Raw genomic sequence first — 17,137 nt, forward strand, 5'->3', positions numbered from 1 at the left:
CCCTAGAGGTGCTTTTCCTCATTATTCACCGGAAGGGCAGTCTAGATGGCTTGTTCAAGCACTTAAACTTGTAAAGCTGGGTAAAATAATAAGGCATAATAAAGAGGTCACAGTTTTAATGTGTGAGTAACAGCCTTAGGAAACCTGTTTCTGCTGTATTTCACTGATGAGAGTTACCTGGTTTCTCATAATATGCAAGCTTGCCCTTAAACCTTTCCTTTGGTGGGATGATAGTGCTTCTTTGCTACCCAGTGGGTAGCAAAGGTGCAGTGGGAGCTTAGTGTCCTTATTGCTCACAGTTTGGGGGAACATTGTCAGAGAGCTCAAAAGTTATTGTGAGGGGAAGAGAGGAAAAGGGACTTCTGTTCTCTCTGGTTTGCTTGCCCCATTGCACAGGCTGTTTAGGTCTTAGTTCCTTAGAAGTACAGTGCTCATTTTTCATAATAATATAGAGGGAAGAATCTCATTTATATTTGGACAAATTTAGATAGCATGTTACCGGAGCAGTTTTGATGTGTTCTCTTTGAGCTCCTAGGAAATACGCCAAAGTGTATTGCCGATGCTGGAGACCGCAGAAGGATCTAATGTGGGCCAACAGGCAAGATCACAGGAGAAACCAGGTACAAAACATATAGTTTTAGGCTATGGGTGCAGTGAAAGGGAGAAAGAGATACGATAATGTAACGTTGTCATGAAGCTTTGTCTACAGTTTCAGTTAGAGCAGGTATGTCTGCATAAACTGTAAAATAGCTACTGAAGTGCTGCTAAGAGCTTACCCACAGTAGGGCAGAGCTCAGCCTTGGCTAGCAGCCTGAGTACTTATCTGGGATCTCTGGTGGATTTGCAGCTCGAGGTGTAAAGACCATGTTCCTTTGGCTGTCCTTGAGCTATCTCATTTGATGTCTTCTTTCTAACACTGAGGCATGTCTACCTCAGTTAGAGCCTGAGCTATGGATGGTGCCTTGTAGATGAAATGTATAGCTTATTTTTACAGAAAATCGTGGAGGACAAGCTATCTCCAGAACTATGCGTTTAAATTAAATGTATTTATGGAAGAAAAATCTGTCAACATCTATTACATATTAAGATACAGATACAACCTCCTATCTCAGGAAATCCTTATGCTGCGCATAAGGAAGCTGGGAGGATATATGGAGAAAACTATGACTGTAGGCATCCCCTTTGTTTCGTAGGCATCTGCTATCAGGAAGTCTGAGAGACAGTATACTTGGCTAGCTGGAGATGAGCCTGACTCAGCAGGGCTCATTCTTGTGTTCCATTTATTTATATAAGAAGTATGGGAAGGGAACTATTAACTCATTTCTAGTTTTGCGTGTGTTCCTTTGATTTTGAATTAGGAGCTGCTTTTCTTAACATTATCATAGAGAAAGATATCCTGTCAAGAAGATGAAGGGAGATTTTGAAATAACGTGCTTTGTTACCCCACCCAAGAGGCAGGGCAGGAGAACACAGTATCCTTTAGCGCTTGAACAGCAATGGCAAAACTATTTTCAAAACTGTATAAGTCGAAAAGAACTGCCGTATCTGAGTGGCAGTCTTGAGACTGATTAGAGGCATTTTGTCTTGGTTGTTAGAGGCCAATCTAAGCCTGACAATCGCAGAGAAAGCTAGTCAGTGTATCTGACAGCTTGTAGTTGATCTGATGCTTTACAGATGCATACGATGTGACAGCTGCAGTGAATCAGGTTATTAGAAAGACTTTCCTGCTCCCTAAAGCTTATTCCTTCCTGCCTTTCTGAGAAGGCAGAAAAAAAAGTGTAAAGCCTATCAGTGAGATAGAGAAGAGGGCCTGAAGCCAGCCAAACCAAAACATTTAGAGATTCTGCGAATGCTATGAAGATGAAAGGAATCCCCAAATAAAAAGGAGCCAGGGACATATTTAGCCAGAGCCTCTTTCCTAAATGGCCAATTAGATCTAAGCAGGAAGGTCTCCACACACATCTGAAAAGTTACTTTCCCTTATAAAGTAATGGCTTGTAATGTTATGAGTAAAGGGGTTACTTTATTCCCAGTTTTCTGTAACAGTGGGGATAAGACTGCAGCTTCTGCCCTCCTTGAACAAAAAAGGATGGCATTGACTAACTAGTGCATGGCCTCTGAGCCTGCATTCTTCAGGACAGCTGCAGCCCATATCCTAGGCATGGTAGCTACACAGCTCCTGCTGGCATGGAGTCCTGAGCACATTTTCTGTCCATGCTACAATCTGCACAGGTTCCTGAAAAAAACCATGAACTTTATGTATGAAACTGGTAACTGGTTTTATCAATGTCTTACAAGATACTTGCAGTCAATGGGGAAGCTCCCGAGATGTGCATGGGAGTTTGGCTGGGTATCACTCTAAAGAGAGCAGGGAAGAGGGCCTGAAAGAAAGAGGCCAAATGGCTTTTCCAGTTATTTTCCTTTCTCTGATCATACTGCAGAAATGCTCCTGTGTTAGAGGATGCAGAAGGGTCTAGCATGGACAAGCAGACAAGATCTGATGGGAAAGCAAGTACAAAACACATAGTTTTAGGCTACAGATGCAAAGAAAGAACTAAAATCATGGAGTATAAACACACAGAGCAAATTGCACTATGGCAGTTTGTATAGAAATGAGCAGGCTCAGTACTGAAAGTCAGGCAGCAAAAAGTTGTGATGGAAGTGTCCTCCAGATGGAAACTACTTTCGTGTTCTTTTGCTTCCAAAAACCAATAGAGGTGTGGGCTAAGCTGGTATGTGTCTATAGCCAGGGAGGCAAGTTCACAAATTTGATCCCCAGCATTTAGGTTCGTTTCTGGGAAGTTTTGTTCTGCTCCATTCTGTTTAGGTTCTTATTCTCGTCTCATGTCAAGTAAACCCCCCAGCAATTACCTATGTTGTTCTGAAAAAAGATGTAAACTAGTGCTCCTTTTCTTCCCCATATGTCTTTAATAATATCAGTGTGTTCATAACTTGTGCATGGCATCACTAAAAAGAAAAAGAAAACACTCTATGTTCTGTAATGTCCCTCAAGCTGAACTGACCTAATTTCCTTGCATAGTTCACCTGTTTGCTTGCCTTCCTTCCTGCCCATGACCTTCCATAGCGTCACACCCCAGAGACAAGCTGTGTGCTGAGTGCTGCCTCTCCGTTGTATGCTGGAGAGGCATGATTGCGCAGTGTCTTTAGACTTCTGCTGCACTGTTTCTCTGTATTCATTACTACACAGGCTCTGGGCTTACTTCTCCCTTTCATCTGAATAGCCTTGTCTCTAACAGATATCTTTCATCTGGTAGGTCCCTCCAAACAACTGGTGTTTCCTTTATACTGCCATATTAACAACTGCCTCCTCTGAATGAATCTTTGTATCAGCTGTGTCTTCTTCGTAAGCACCTTGAGAGCCAGGATTCCAAAACCTTTGGTGCCCATGATAAGGGAGATATTTCAAAGTGATGTGTGATCCCCACCTAAATGACCAGTGCTTGTAGCAGCCAAGCTGCTGCCACTGCTGTCATCGCCGCTGCCATCATAACCACCATTAATTGTGGTACTCACCTTGCTAAGTTTACAGCAACTGTGATGAAGCTTAACAGAGAGATAAAGCTTTCTGTGATATTTGCGTGGCCGTTGCCTGCTGTAATATCCGTTGTCTTCTGTAGAAAAGTGTCTTTATTTCTAGCTCTGCTAAGGTGCAGCATGAATTGTTTGCCAGTCCTGCTGAAGGGGGTGTTTACTTGGCTCTGCAGTCGCATATGTACTCTATGCACAAGAGCATCATCATCAGTAAGCTTTTTTAGGTGAAGGAACCTCTTTTCATGAAGGTGGGGAGTTTGGATTCTTTTGTATCTGTGTCCTGATCTTGGAATTTCCAAGGAGAAGTGGTAGATTACGCTTTTAAAAACCTGCTCCAATCTAGGGGGTACAAGACAGGTGTTTGAATCAAAACCAGACGTACGATATTGCAGTGAGGAGTTCTGCTGTGTGAAATATTCCTTCCTCTTGATCTGAGTTCCCTGATCTATACAGTTCTATGCAAGGTATGCCAAGGTGTTGTCACCTATGTTTTTGAGTGTTGTTTGAAGACAAAGCATTTTGTTTTGTCTGTCCTTTATCAGTAAGTTGGAGGTATGTAAGAAAGGATCTGTTTATATCCTCTGTTGTAGGTTGCTTACTTCCCCCCCCCCCTTTAAAAATATCTCTTATCTTTTGCCCAGATGCTAGAAGTGAAATAAATTGCTTTTCCATGGCTCATGTTCCAACACTTGTTAGCTTCTGTTTCTGACCCTCAAAGGCAAATACATTCCTTAAAAGTTCCTTTCCTTAAAAGTTAAATTCCTTTTGGTCTTCAATCCATAATGCTGGTATCTCTGCTAGCGGTCTAATCCTCAAGTCTGTATATCAGCAAAACTCCTGTTGTGGTTGAATGGGAGATTTTCTTGCATTAAGACTACTCAATTAGCAGCAAACCCATGAACCCCTCCCTCCCCCATTGTAACAAGACTCATAAAGCAGGGATCCTATCTGGATTCTTACCATAAATCTTTTTTAGTTTCTGTGCATAGAGCAATTCTGAAATTAAAATGGTTTAGTGATGCAGTTTGGAGATGCTGATTTTTGGTCTTTAATACAAACCTAATGAAAATGTACTATTGACTATGAGAAGGCTTCTCCACTAGAGTCTGGCTGTCTAGAGAACAGCTGGCTACAGCTGTAAAAATCCAGTCCTGCTCTGAAAATAGCTTGTACAGTGAGAACCCTTGCTTTATTTGCTAAAAATATGTTCAGCTGCAAAGCTAGCAGAAGGTTATAAAATTCAGCAACTTTATTACGAATGTGTTTGAGATGTCAATTTAGAGCTGTCCAGATTTGTGGCATCAGTGAAGTTACACTAGGATGAAGTTGGCCCACAGTTCCTAGCATTTGGAAACAAACTTGACAAGGAAAGAAGATTGATCCTAACCCACCACAACCCGGAGGGGATTATAACAATCTTTTAACAGAACATTTTCACAACCTGCCAAGACTTTGTTCCACCCCTACACAAGAGTAGGTACTCTTCATTATGCCTAAGCCTGTAGGCGCTATTTAGCATACAAAGTAAAATATCAAGCCTGTAAAGCAAATTCATAGCAAAATTCAGCAGCGGTTTTTGTCTTTGTCACGATCTTTAATGACATCTTTAATGAAAGCCAAGTGCTTTGTTAAAAACACCTTCCCTATTATAAATGACTGCTATTCCAGTTTTTTACTCTATCTCTTGGTTGTTAATATGGAGGCCTGGACCTCTTTTGTTTGAACGTGTGCTCTTCCTGCCTGAGAGTGGCTGTGGTGGGCACGTTCTGTCTCGTTGCATTTTAGCAGCTCTCCTGAAGTTTTAAAGTGTTTATCTTACACAGCTGAAAGTCTCCTCCTGTTTCATGAGCTCTGCACTGGAATGCAGTGGAAGAGACCCAGGGCCTGTGGCCACCCAGATTAGCGATTTTTGTAATAAGGTCCCTATATGGCTTTGTTAGAGACTTCAGCTCTGTCTCTGTCTGTCTCTGCTCCTTGTTTGGGAGGCTAGTGGGAGGAGAAGAGCTGAAAGGGCTATATAACCTCAGAGCTTTCAGATACACAGTGCACCATCCCAGAGCAGCTATCCCCAGCCAAGCACTGTTAGGGTAAGTGGCACTGAACCAACAGCAACTTGCAGATTTCTGGAGGACTTCTATTAAATATGGTCAAATGGAAGCTATTCAGGAGGATGTACTGTTGTGCTGTAGTCTGCTTATGCACTTCTTATTAGAGATGAATTGATCTGGGGTTGAATTGCTTGTAATATCTATATTGCATTGTCTTTATTTTCATAGCACTTTTGAAAGGGAAATAAAGTTCTACCTCATGATTTTGCCGATTCCACCAACACTCAAGCCATAATATGAAGATAAAGACTTTGTAATCGCACTACTGGAATTAAGGCTGCGCTCATGTTCAAATGAAATGGTGTGACCCTGGGGTATTAGTTTTGGACAGAACAGGATTCTGCAAGGGGTGGATTTGCATGCTGTGTAGTAGGGTTTCCTGCAGTTTTGCTTCGATGCTATTAGCTCAGTGTAAGGTGACGTGTTTAAGAAAGTGTTTTGGGGAATGTGACTGTAAAAAAGCTGGGAGGCGTGCGAAATCACTGTGAGGGTGACAGAGCATTGGAACAGGTTGCCCAGAGAGGTAGTGGAGTCTCCTTCCCTGGAGATATTCAAAACCCGTCTGGATGTGATCCTGGGCAATATGCTCTAGGGGACCCTGCTTGAGCAGGGAGGTTGGACTAGATGATCTCCAGAGGTCCCATCCAACCTATACGATTCTGTGATTCTGTGATTCTGTGAAATAGCAGTATCTAATCCGATACAATGAGGATGCCTGTGTATTTCTCCTTGTCTCTATTTGCATGAAACTACTGTGCTGCAAAATGCCAAATGTTTCGTTAAGGGACAAGTTACACAAAGTATTTCTTGTGAGGCTGGAGTTCTTTGAATGGGTTGCTGTGGAGTTTGGTGAGATGATTGGTAATCTTTAGATGGAAACCAGGTAGAAAAAAGAGATTAAATACTGTATTAATTATTTGGGAGAAAAAATACCTTTATACCTTTTGGGATATAAATACCTTTATTCCACAGTAGTGAGTGAGATTTGCTGCTGTAGGATGTTGCTGTTGCATGCCTTGGCAGTCTAAAATCATTCAGCTTTGATTTCTTCAAATTTTTGTGCTTTATTACTAAATATGGTTTTCATTCTGTGTCCACTAAGCTCAGAAATGTAGCCTTTCCTGCCCCCTCCTTTTCCTTCCCCCAAGTGATTTTTGGCATTGCATTAGCTGCATTGGTTTGAGCAAACCCCCTGACCTTGAACTCTGTTCCAAAAACAGACGGTTCAAAAGCCTATTTCCTAATTAGGAAATGGTTTGTCTAAACCAGTCTGTTCATTCACGTTAGGTAACAATTGTACTCCATTGAGTAAATGTTTGAACTTAAAGAGCCCATTTTCTCAAGAGTTTAATAAATGGAAAAACTGCATCCTAGTCTCCGTTCCCAGTAACAACAATAAAATCCCTGGAGCGCTGCAGGTTAGGATTTCCCTATCTGCATCTCCTGTAAGCTATGCTCGTGCAGCCTGCAGAAGCAGTGCTGTGGCCGTGTCCCTGGGCTGCCTGACTGTGGAGTGACAGCATATCTCAAAAGGAGGATTTGGGAGAACTGTCCATGTTTCTTCTGTCTGTTGTAGAGGCTAAACAGGATTTCTGTATTCCCTTTCTCACCAGCCATGGCTCTCACTGACCCTGTCCCTGCTTCGTCCTGCACTTCCAGCATTCCTGTGGCAGACAATTTTAGTGACTGCCTGTGGAGTCAGCTGGATGAGTGGATCAAAGCTGTCTCCTTTAGCTGTTAACACATCGTAGTTTGCTGAACTCTACACGCAGAACTAGTCAAGGGATTCCCCTACCACACTATAAACTGTGGGCAAATAGTTCTCAAGTCTTGGTATTCAGTGATTGTTTCTATAACTGACTTTAATACAAACCCTTCAAAGCATTTTTATTACCCATGCTATCTTCTGTTGCCTGAGGAGGAAAACAATTTCTGTTTTACTGAGTCAGGGAGCCAACATAAATTGCTTTGCCATTTTACAAATGCAGTTTATTAGCTGGTTTGAAAAGGTGATGGAGCATATGCTATGGCCTGTTTTTAAAACACATACTTCCCTGGCTTGATTCTAAAGGCAGGATATTTTTTCTGAAAGGGTAGAGGATGGTTGGAAAAAGTGTTTTTTTTTTTTTTGTTTCAATTAGGAACCTCTCTTCTCTTTTGAAAGGGGAAAAGTAAATGTAATTGGCCATCTTGACACAGTGGGTTAATGTCTGTATCACTAAAATACTGACTAGTATTTAATGTGGTTTGTCTTGGGGAAGCCCAAAACTGAATGGCGAAGGTGAAGTGCTCTTACCTTTAAAGGCTTTCCACATGGGCCAGAACTCTGGTCAGGATGATAGAAAAGTGAGGCACCTTATGTTGAATCTGATGTAAAGGGATCTGTGTTTTTGCAGCTGTCAGTCCAGCATTCTTTTATTTATTTTCCCTGCCCCAGCAGTGGATTTTTTTGACCAAATTTAGATAAACATTTCCTATTTAGATAACGTTTGCTAATGGTCTGTCTCTCCATGCAGCAGGACTGGAAGTCTCCTTTGGAGTCCCCTTGAATTCAAGCTCTCATGTGTACACCCCTCCTGCTGACATGGTCAAAAACTCTTACACTTTCAAAAGGAAGCTTCTTCCCTCCTGTGCCCCACCGGCCTTGTTCCCGCCAAACCAGGGCCATAGCTCTCCTTGCTAGTCCTGGTCCCTTTTATACAGCAATCTCTGTCTTCAAGAAGAGTGGTTCTGGTACCTTGGGTGTGTTTTTTATTCTTTTCCTGCTGTTTTTGTAGGGCTGTTTCCTCTCAGGAGGGCCTGAGGACATTAACATAGAAGATGTGCGAGGAAGAGGACAGCACTGCCCTTGTTTGTGACAACGGCTCGGGGCTTTGTAAAGCTGGCTTTGCTGGGGATGATGCTCCAAGAGCAGTTTTCCCTTCCATTGTAGGTCGTCCCAGGCACCAGGTAATGAACTGGTTTGATTATTCCATATTGGGCTTCTAGAAGGCCTTGCTGCCCTGTGCCCAGGTCTCCATCCCAGATTCACCCTCTCCTGTGTCTGGGGCTAGCCCAGTCCTGAGCAGTCTATGTAATACAGTGTCTCCAGGCAAAATGAGTCCAGCAGTGTACTCATCTGAGTCCAACCACGTCTTTTTCCTTGGCAACAGAATCCTAAAATTTTTCATTCCCCTCTATACCCTCTTCTCCCTGCCCTTTAATTTTAGGTCACCTGGAGAATTTGTTGAGTAAAGCTAGTTTAAAAGACAAACAAGCCGTACAGAGAAGTATCTGGAAATTTTGACTACCATAAAAGTTGATGATAGATGATGTGGAGAGAATAAGGAAGGAAGGACGTTTTTTCAGTTGGCTTTCTGTTGGTTTTTCTTCCAGACTTGATTCATTTAGCTGTATCGCAAATGAGCACTTGTCTAGAGTTGAGTTTCTGTAGCTTCAAGGTTAGCAGTGGAGTCTATGATGCATTCCAGCCTATTTTATTAGTTTACAAAATCCTGAGACATTAAATGTAGAGAGTTTTGAGCCAGATCATCATTAGCATGAACAAGAGGAGTTTGACTAGGCCACAAAAAATGAAATTGGCTGCTCTGTTTTAAGATCCACCTATTGTTTCTATGCCATCCAAGGACCTGGTGAAATGAAAACAGGTTAACTGGTTTTAATATGGGTGGAACTTATAAACGTAGGAAGTACATTTTAAGCTCTTCAGGGTAGGAGATATGTGTGCCTTTCAGTATAGGACCTAGGGCAGGAGGTGTAACTGAGGCCTCTGGGCATTACCATAATTAAAAAAATAATCAAATACCATTTTCTGTAGACAGTGTGAATGGTATTAATTATTCAAAAAAAATCCACACAGTCACGATGGGAAAAAAATACTGCAGATTTCTAGAACCTCTCCTGACCACAAATCACAGGTGGCATTAGACCCCTGATGGAAAGATCATCCTATTATAAATCATCCTATTATAAATTGCCTCTTTTCAAGACAGGACAATTTAGAGAAGACCAGGTTTGGAGCACGTAATGACTAAATTCTGATAAGAGCATAATGCAGTTAAAGCATCCTCGTATACATTTATTTTTGCTAGTATTTCTGACTGTCATGTAGTAACAGACTACAGCATAGCCAAAGCAGTTTTTGACTTCTGGTCCATGCACCACTACAGGATCCACAAAAGTACCTAAAATGAAGCCTATAGCAGTAGATTTAAATTGCTTTTTATCTCCAAGGACAATATGTTAGTGTTCAAAAATAAAACAAGATTAAGAAACACTGAAATTCAAACTTTGGGAAATGTAAAGTGTATATTGCTTACTCCTGACTGTTAGAAGGCACAACTTTGCTTTCCACTTTAACTCCACTTTATGATACTTTAGCGGACGGTTCATCCCTAAACAATAACGATCATTAAGACAACCCTCTTGTTCTGCATTATCTTGATGAATTTAACATTGCACTTGTGCTGCTTGCTTAAATGGTAGTACAAGCATGAACTCCAGAGGTTTAAGTTAACTAAAAATCTAATTTTGGAAATTGAAGAACAATAAGTAATTCTGCAGTCATTAGCTTTTGTAAAGTATTTTGTAACTACTGCCATTGGCAACTGGGGCTATCTCACAGCTAATGTTTTAGCTACTTTGCTACACCTCTTCCTGAGAGACTAACTCCATTTGTGTCATTTTATAGGGCGTGATGGTTGGCATGGGTCAAAAAGACAGCTATGTAGGCGATGAGGCTCAAAGCAAGAGAGGAATCCTGACCTTGAAGTACCCCATAGAACATGGCATCATTACAAACTGGGATGACATGGAGAAGGTATTTCAGCATTGAAAAAATGATGTTTATCACTGGTAAACAGGCCTAGTTGAACCTCATGTTCACAGATTACCCAGGAAACCGTAGATCAAAGTGTCATGCTATCAAATATAGTTTAGTCAGAAGCATGTTAACAACTGAAGCCAGACTAGCAAAGGTTAACATGCATCTAAAGCTGAAGTATCACTAGGAATACATCAAAATAGTTGTTAGGCATTTTCTTCCTCCAGTCTGAGCTATACGTCTTTGCTAACTATTGTAAAGCAAAAAGTAGGAATATCCTCAATTTGCTAGTGAGGAAATGGAATTGAAGAAGGTATCTCTGTTCTTGCAAAACTCTGAAGCATGTCTGTAATTTTGATGTGAAAGGCACTGTTGACAGAGGTACGTTTTAACATTTGAAAGACTGGCAATACTAAAATGAAATGAATCTATTTCAGATATGATATTTGGATGAAAGGCTTCCAGAGCCATGTGTCTTGTGATAGGCTTTACTGCTGAAATAAATAAGATGGTATCTCTAGTTAATGTTGTGCTGTGGAACTAGAGCTGTTCAGAATGGTCAGGGCAGCACAACACACTGCAGAAGAGTGTGGAGCCACATAGGACTTACTGATTCTCATAGCATCATAGGCTTTGTTCGGGAAGATAGCAAAATCTTTCAGAGGCGTAACCAACAAACTACTGTGCAATCGCCACCAGCTTGAAAGCAAGTTTAACAAACTTGTTTTGATATTTAGAAACTCTCATATGGTTTACTTCTTACTGGTGTGTTAACTTCCTCGTTGCAGCACTCTTGGCCTGTTTTTTATGACTGATAAGAATATGAGTTAGCAATGAGGAGGTGATAAACATATGTTGACTTTTAGCCCCACAAAACATTTGCTTTAATTTCTTATTATGAATTCTTGGCCTGATCTCTACAAACCAAAAGGAACTGTCTTCAACAGACCCATCATCTGTAGAACTCTACTGCCGGAGTCTCTGCATGTTCTCGAATAAACATCTTTTAAGGGATGCTGGGAAACTGTTTCACTTCCAGTCAGTATTGATATTGCTTCTTGAGAGTTTGTTTAAAAAGATGGAAAACAAAATGCATTTGTACACTTGCATCCTAATGCTATTGGCTCATGGATTTTCATTTTTTTACCTGAAATAAGACAGTTCCCTTGATGTATGTAAATCAGCAGAAGGCCAGGATGGAGAAAAAGAATCCAGACAGAACCAGGATTCACTCACATTTTCATATTATATTTGAAGAGCAAGGTAGAGTGAAATAGCCTTGCTGCAATCAAATCTGTCCTGCTCTGTCTCTTCTACTGTAAGAATAGTATATTTATTTTCATTAACCTATGTGTCTTTTAAAAAGTAATACATTACTAGCAGTAAAACCTGAGGATAGTGATTTTCTTTTTCCAGTCACTTTCGTAATCTCTATGAAGGCAGTAAGACCAACTGCATGTGAAACATCAGTAACCTCTCTCTAGTAGGCAGTGGAATGCTGGAGTACAATACCTGGCTGGAAGTGATTTTGAGCTGTTGGTGATGGTGTTTCTTTCCTTTGGCTTCTGCCATTGTCCGCAGATCTGGCATCACTCTTTCTATAATGAGCTCCGTGTTGCACCTGAAGAACATCCGACTCTGCTGACTGAAGCACCGCTGAATCCCAAAGCCAATCGAGAGAAAATGACCCAGGTAAGCTCATGCTACAGAATAATTCCAGTTCTGTGAATTCAGCAGGATGTGAACTTGATCGTTACAGTTATGCCAGCTTGACTGTCCAATTCTCTACATCTCTGAGTTGTGGAGGGTGAAATAGTGCACAGTGACCATCTGTCAAATTTGCATACTCTTTTTGAATCAGTTTTGGATGTGAGAACATAGGTCTGTCCAAGCTGTTATCCTGATCCTTTTTAAGGCCCAGGCCTATTACAAAATTATGTTTAACGTGTGCACGTGTCTGTATTCATACATCATAGGTACAGGCCAGATATACAGAGATGCCTTAAAGAACAGATATTTTTAGATTTAAATGTGTTTTTCCTTCCTTGCTATTACTGGCCATCAAGAAATGTGAAAAATCTTGTCTTTTCCCTCTCTTTCAGTATATTGTTTCAACTCTAAACTACAAACCCTATTGTTAACGTAACTATTTTAACTGCATTTCAGATCATGTTTGAGACTTTCAATGTACCGGCCATGTACGTAGCTATTCAAGCAGTTCTGTCCCTCTACGCTTCTGGACGTACCACAGGTAGGCCTCTGGGAAAGGTGGCACAGGCATTCTAAGTAGTTAAGTATGTTCATGTGCATCTGAGAATGAATGATTTGTGTTATCTTCTCAAAGGGATTGTGCTCGACTCTGGGGATGGTGTCACCCACAATGTGCCAATTTACGAAGGCTATGCCTTGCCGCATGCCATCATGCGTCTGGATCTGGCAGGCCGTGATCTGACAGACTACCTCATGAAAATCCTGACAGAACGTGGCTATTCCTTTGTGACCACTGGTAAGGACATAGGGCAAATCGAGGAGGAGCATTATTTAATGTGTAATGCTTCTAACGGCCTTAGAAGTAGTGGTAGTTCTACAGTTGCTTAGAAAAAAGAAGGAATCCAACAGGAAAGTTGTACTTGCCCTGCAAATCTTGCAGAGGATTTCTTTTAAAAAATGGGGAGGGTGCTGGAGAATGAAAGGGAACAACCTGTATCAAAATGTCTGGGTCCTCGCTGAATGCCATTCTAAAGACTGAATCCTCTCAACAGCGGAGCGTGAAATTGTCCGTGACATCAAGGAAAAGCTGTGTTACGTGGCCCTGGACTTTGAAAATGAGATGGCCACTGCTGCCTCGTCCTCCTCTCTGGAAAAAAGCTATGAGCTTCCTGATGGTCAGGTGATCACTATTGGAAATGAACGCTTCCGCTGCCCAGAGACCCTCTTCCAGCCGTCTTTCATTGGTAGGTTGAATGATTATTCTGCCTTGGTAAATTGCTCATAAATATCACATCTCTCGTTCCTTTTGATTCCTTCCCATTACTAGCTCACTTAGACTTACATGAGTATGTCCTACGGCCCATTGCAAAATAATATTTTAGAACAGCACTATTAATATGGTGGAAGGAACTTCATGTCAAACAGTAAGGCAAAATGCTTTCCCAAAATAAAACCTAAATGTTTATTCCTTGCTTCCGGCTTTGGGCCCACACCATTTTGTATGTTATGTAGTCAGCTACCCTGAGAAATATGGCTGCAGAGCCACTTTTCTAAACAGTGGGAGGATTGTAGTTCAAATGTGCTTGCAGGGGGTGGGGGAGCACTACTTTTATTCTTCCAAAAGACTGCTCTGAATCTCAAATCCATGGTGCTTCACATTTGCAAAGCAAAGTCAACTTAATGCCATGCTAATCAACTGCCTTGAAGGCAGGCTTGCAATGAGGTCACATAGGAATCCAGTGTAGGTTCTGCCAATGGGCAGAATTTCAGCTCAGAAATAAAGTAGTTGCATACTTAGAGGTATTAGGACATATTTTGACTGTTTTGTCTCTGAGCTGGTTCAATTAAAAAAAAAAAAATAAAGAAAAAAATTGATTCCAGAACCATATAAGGAATTCTTAGGCCATCTGAGGTTGTCTGCAAGAGCCTAGTGGACTCTACTATTCCACCCCCTTCCCCTAGCTTTCTTTTTAGAGAGGAGTTATGTGTGCCAGGAGGGGAGGAGGACTGTACCCCAGGGAACTCCTAAGTAAATAACTTAGGCAGTTGCGGAATGACTTTTCAGTTTTCCACAGCAGCTGAAGACTGGCATCTTCTAAAGGGACCCTTTACTTCATGTTGTTGGCTCTGTGTTAACAATTTTAAGTCTCTGTATGGAGTTGCTTCCTAAGTGTTCTGCTCTAACTTGCCCAGGCATGGAGTCTGCTGGCATTCATGAAACTACTTACAACAGCATCATGAAGTGCGACATAGATATCAGAAAGGATCTTTATGCCAACAATGTGCTGTCTGGAGGCACTACAATGTACCCAGGCATTGCTGACCGGATGCAGAAGGAAATAACTGCTCTTGCTCCCAGCACTATGAAGATCAAGGTACAGTGCAATTATTTGTAGACTGTCTGAGTTGGCATGTACGAAGTTGTCAAAAATCTAATGAAAAATGGCAACACTCATCAAATTGCTTTGTAGATATTTTTAATCAGTGGTGTATGTTCTTGCAAATAATCACCCCAGGTAACTTTGTTGCTAGTAAGAGACAGGCTTCTCTCTTTTCATTTCCTTATTCATGCTGAATTCTGCAAAACTGCCCTAATGAGGACCAAGGACAGTGTGGAATCAGAAGCATAAACTTTCCTCTGGGGCTTCAGTAAGTTTCTTTAGCTCTTTTAGGCTGAAGTATGGAGATGAGAGAGAGAGGAAATGCTGATTTTGTCCTTGGTCTACAGGTTCATTGAAGAAAGAGCCGCTGTTAAGCTGGTCTTCTTACTGGTGCCTCACACTCTCCATCCCTGCTTTGCAAACATTTTATTGGCTATATCAACAAGAATATTCCATAGGCACTTATTTTTCCAAGCTCTCCTGCCTATCATTACATGTTTCCAGACTAAAAATCTCCCCTTTTCTAATTGCCAGTCACGAATGCACAAATGCACTACCCTTGCTGGGTAGGCTGAGTCAGTCAGAGACATAGAGAATTTAAGTCCCAGACTTAAAATATAAACTTTTAAACTTTATTGCTTGCAGCAATGGCTAACTGTAGTGCAAGGGATAACACTAGAATACAGATAAAGTGTTTTCATTGACATCAAATAAAGCTACTTTAGTAATTTTGCTTAACAAATGTATTTTATTCACAGTGGAAGGTTGTATTTGACTCCTTGTTTCTTAAACAGATTATTGCTCCTCCTGAACGTAAATACTCCGTCTGGATTGGAGGTTCTATTCTTGCCTCCCTGTCTACTTTCCAGCAGATGTGGATCAGCAAACAGGAATATGATGAAGCAGGCCCATCCATTGTTCACCGCAAATGCTTTTAAATTGCTTGATACGTCTGTTTAGTGTATTACTGTGAATGTATTCAGGAAAATACATTCTTATAACTTCATTCCATAAATCCTTCATCATAATGACTCTGATTAATTGGATACTATGTATTTTTTGAATAAATTTTAAATATGCTACAAAATTGCTGCTCCTATTTTACAAAAGAGACATGCAGGTGGAGACTCCATTACAAATGGTGTAAAGCTCCATCTTGTGGCATGAATTTGTTACTACACTATGCTGGGCTTCATAGAAAAAGTGGTATGTTTTGTTCAATGATATGAATGTTAGAAAACGCTCAGCTATCGCTAAACATTCTTGTCTGAAAACAGACCCAATCTTGATTTTTCCAAAGTTCTGGGCAGCATCAAAGGTGCAGAGCAGCTGACTGATATCAAGATGAGCACATGCACCCTGCTTTGCACCTGGTCTATCCAGAAATAATTATGTATCCACATCACTTCTTAATTCACAGCTGTCACGCTGGAAAAGCCAATTCTTTTAGTGTAAGTGTCGCCCAGAGGTGTATGATGCATATTACAGCAGTTCAGTGCTTCCTCTTTAAAGAAACGAAACCTGCTCCTTCAGGGGTATGACCATGCTCTGCCATTAGACTGAACACATGACTTGGTTATTATATGCCCTCAGGGTGAGTGCAGACCTATTATTTTTAATGTTGTGATTTCTGGCAAGGCCTAAAGCATAATTAAGCTGGCTTAATATATTTTCTCTTTTGAACTATTTTTTTGGGGTAATGTAATCAAAGCAGACAGATAGATAAAATGATTTTAGACTATTTTCTTTTTCTGTGATTTTCTGATTCCGTTAATTACCTTAACACATTGAAACTGATGCTAAACTAGAAATACATGTGTAGAAGCTGAAGCCACTATTACTGTCTTAAAAGTATATATAAATAAAGAATTCACTGAGAGGGAGCTGAAGAAGTCCAGTTCTAAGGAAATTGCTGCAATCTACATTCATTAGAATTCAGGATCCAGGCTGCTATTTATTTTTTGGTACCCACTTTCCTTTCCTCAGACCCAACAGTTTACCTCACTTGCCTGTTCCTCCTTATCTTTCAGACTGTAAGGTCTCTGCAACAGCACCTCTTACTTACCATGTCTGCATAACTCCTAGGTTCCAGATCTTGTCCAACTTCTGAGGGTTAGTATATGTTCCAAACGTCTTCACACTAACCTTATTTAATGTACATGTCATTTAGGTTATCAGAGCAGATTCTGAATAAACTCTTATAAGAGCAAATTACTTTGTATGCTTCTTCCTTCTAACTCTAGAGCGATCTTTTAAATCTAACTCTTTATAGATCTCGGGAGTTCCTTTCAGGAGCAGAACTTGAAATCAAGTAGGAGATTCTGCGAGAGGGTTGCTGGCAGAAGGCATATTCCTCCAAGGGAGTCTGATGCATCTCTGCTATGCCAGGATGTGATGGGGGTCAGCTCTCAGGTAAAGGACTTGTGTTTTCCTAAGTAAGATTTCTGTTTAATGACATAGCAGAAACCAGAACTATACAAAGATGGAATGGGGGAGCACGGGGAGCACGACAAATCACCGAAGCTAACTTATTTGCCTCTACTACATATAATGGAAATCCACTG

The 17,137-nt window shown here is 41.0% G+C and overlaps 1 protein-coding gene across 1 annotated transcript; it reads left to right on the forward strand.

Annotated features, from left to right (window-relative positions):
• Window positions 1–5,407: 5,407 nt before the first annotated feature.
• ACTA2 (actin alpha 2, smooth muscle) lies at window positions 5,408–16,787 on the forward strand. The gene is made up of 9 exons (XM_009677837.2): window positions 5,408–5,639; window positions 8,438–8,609; window positions 10,351–10,479; window positions 12,064–12,174; window positions 12,649–12,733; window positions 12,827–12,988; window positions 13,245–13,436; window positions 14,386–14,567; window positions 15,368–16,787. Exons 2-9 carry the CDS (start codon window positions 8,481–8,483, stop codon window positions 15,509–15,511), a joined length of 1,134 nt encoding a protein of 377 aa, XP_009676132.1. The 5' UTR covers window positions 5,408–5,639; window positions 8,438–8,480; the 3' UTR covers window positions 15,512–16,787.
• The last annotated feature ends 350 nt before the right edge of the window (window positions 16,788–17,137 follow it).

This window comes from Struthio camelus, chromosome 7, assembly GCF_040807025.1.
Source record: "Struthio camelus isolate bStrCam1 chromosome 7, bStrCam1.hap1, whole genome shotgun sequence".
In the NCBI taxonomy this organism is placed as follows: Eukaryota; Metazoa; Chordata; class Aves; order Struthioniformes; family Struthionidae; genus Struthio; species Struthio camelus.

What these genes read in the sequence shown, in the direction of transcription:
- ACTA2 (XM_009677837.2), top strand. Translation starts at nt 8,481, where the DNA reads ATGTGCGAGGAAGAGGACAGCACTGCCCTTGTTTGTGACAACGGCTCG. An exon ending in TAGGTCGTCCCAGGCACCAG is followed by an intron (nt 8,610 to 10,350) that starts GTAATGAACTGG and finishes GTCATTTTATAG; the next exon opens with GGCGTGATGGTTGGCATGGG. An exon ending in CCAGCACTATGAAGATCAAG is followed by an intron (nt 14,568 to 15,367) that starts GTACAGTGCAAT and finishes TTTCTTAAACAG; the next exon opens with ATTATTGCTCCTCCTGAACG.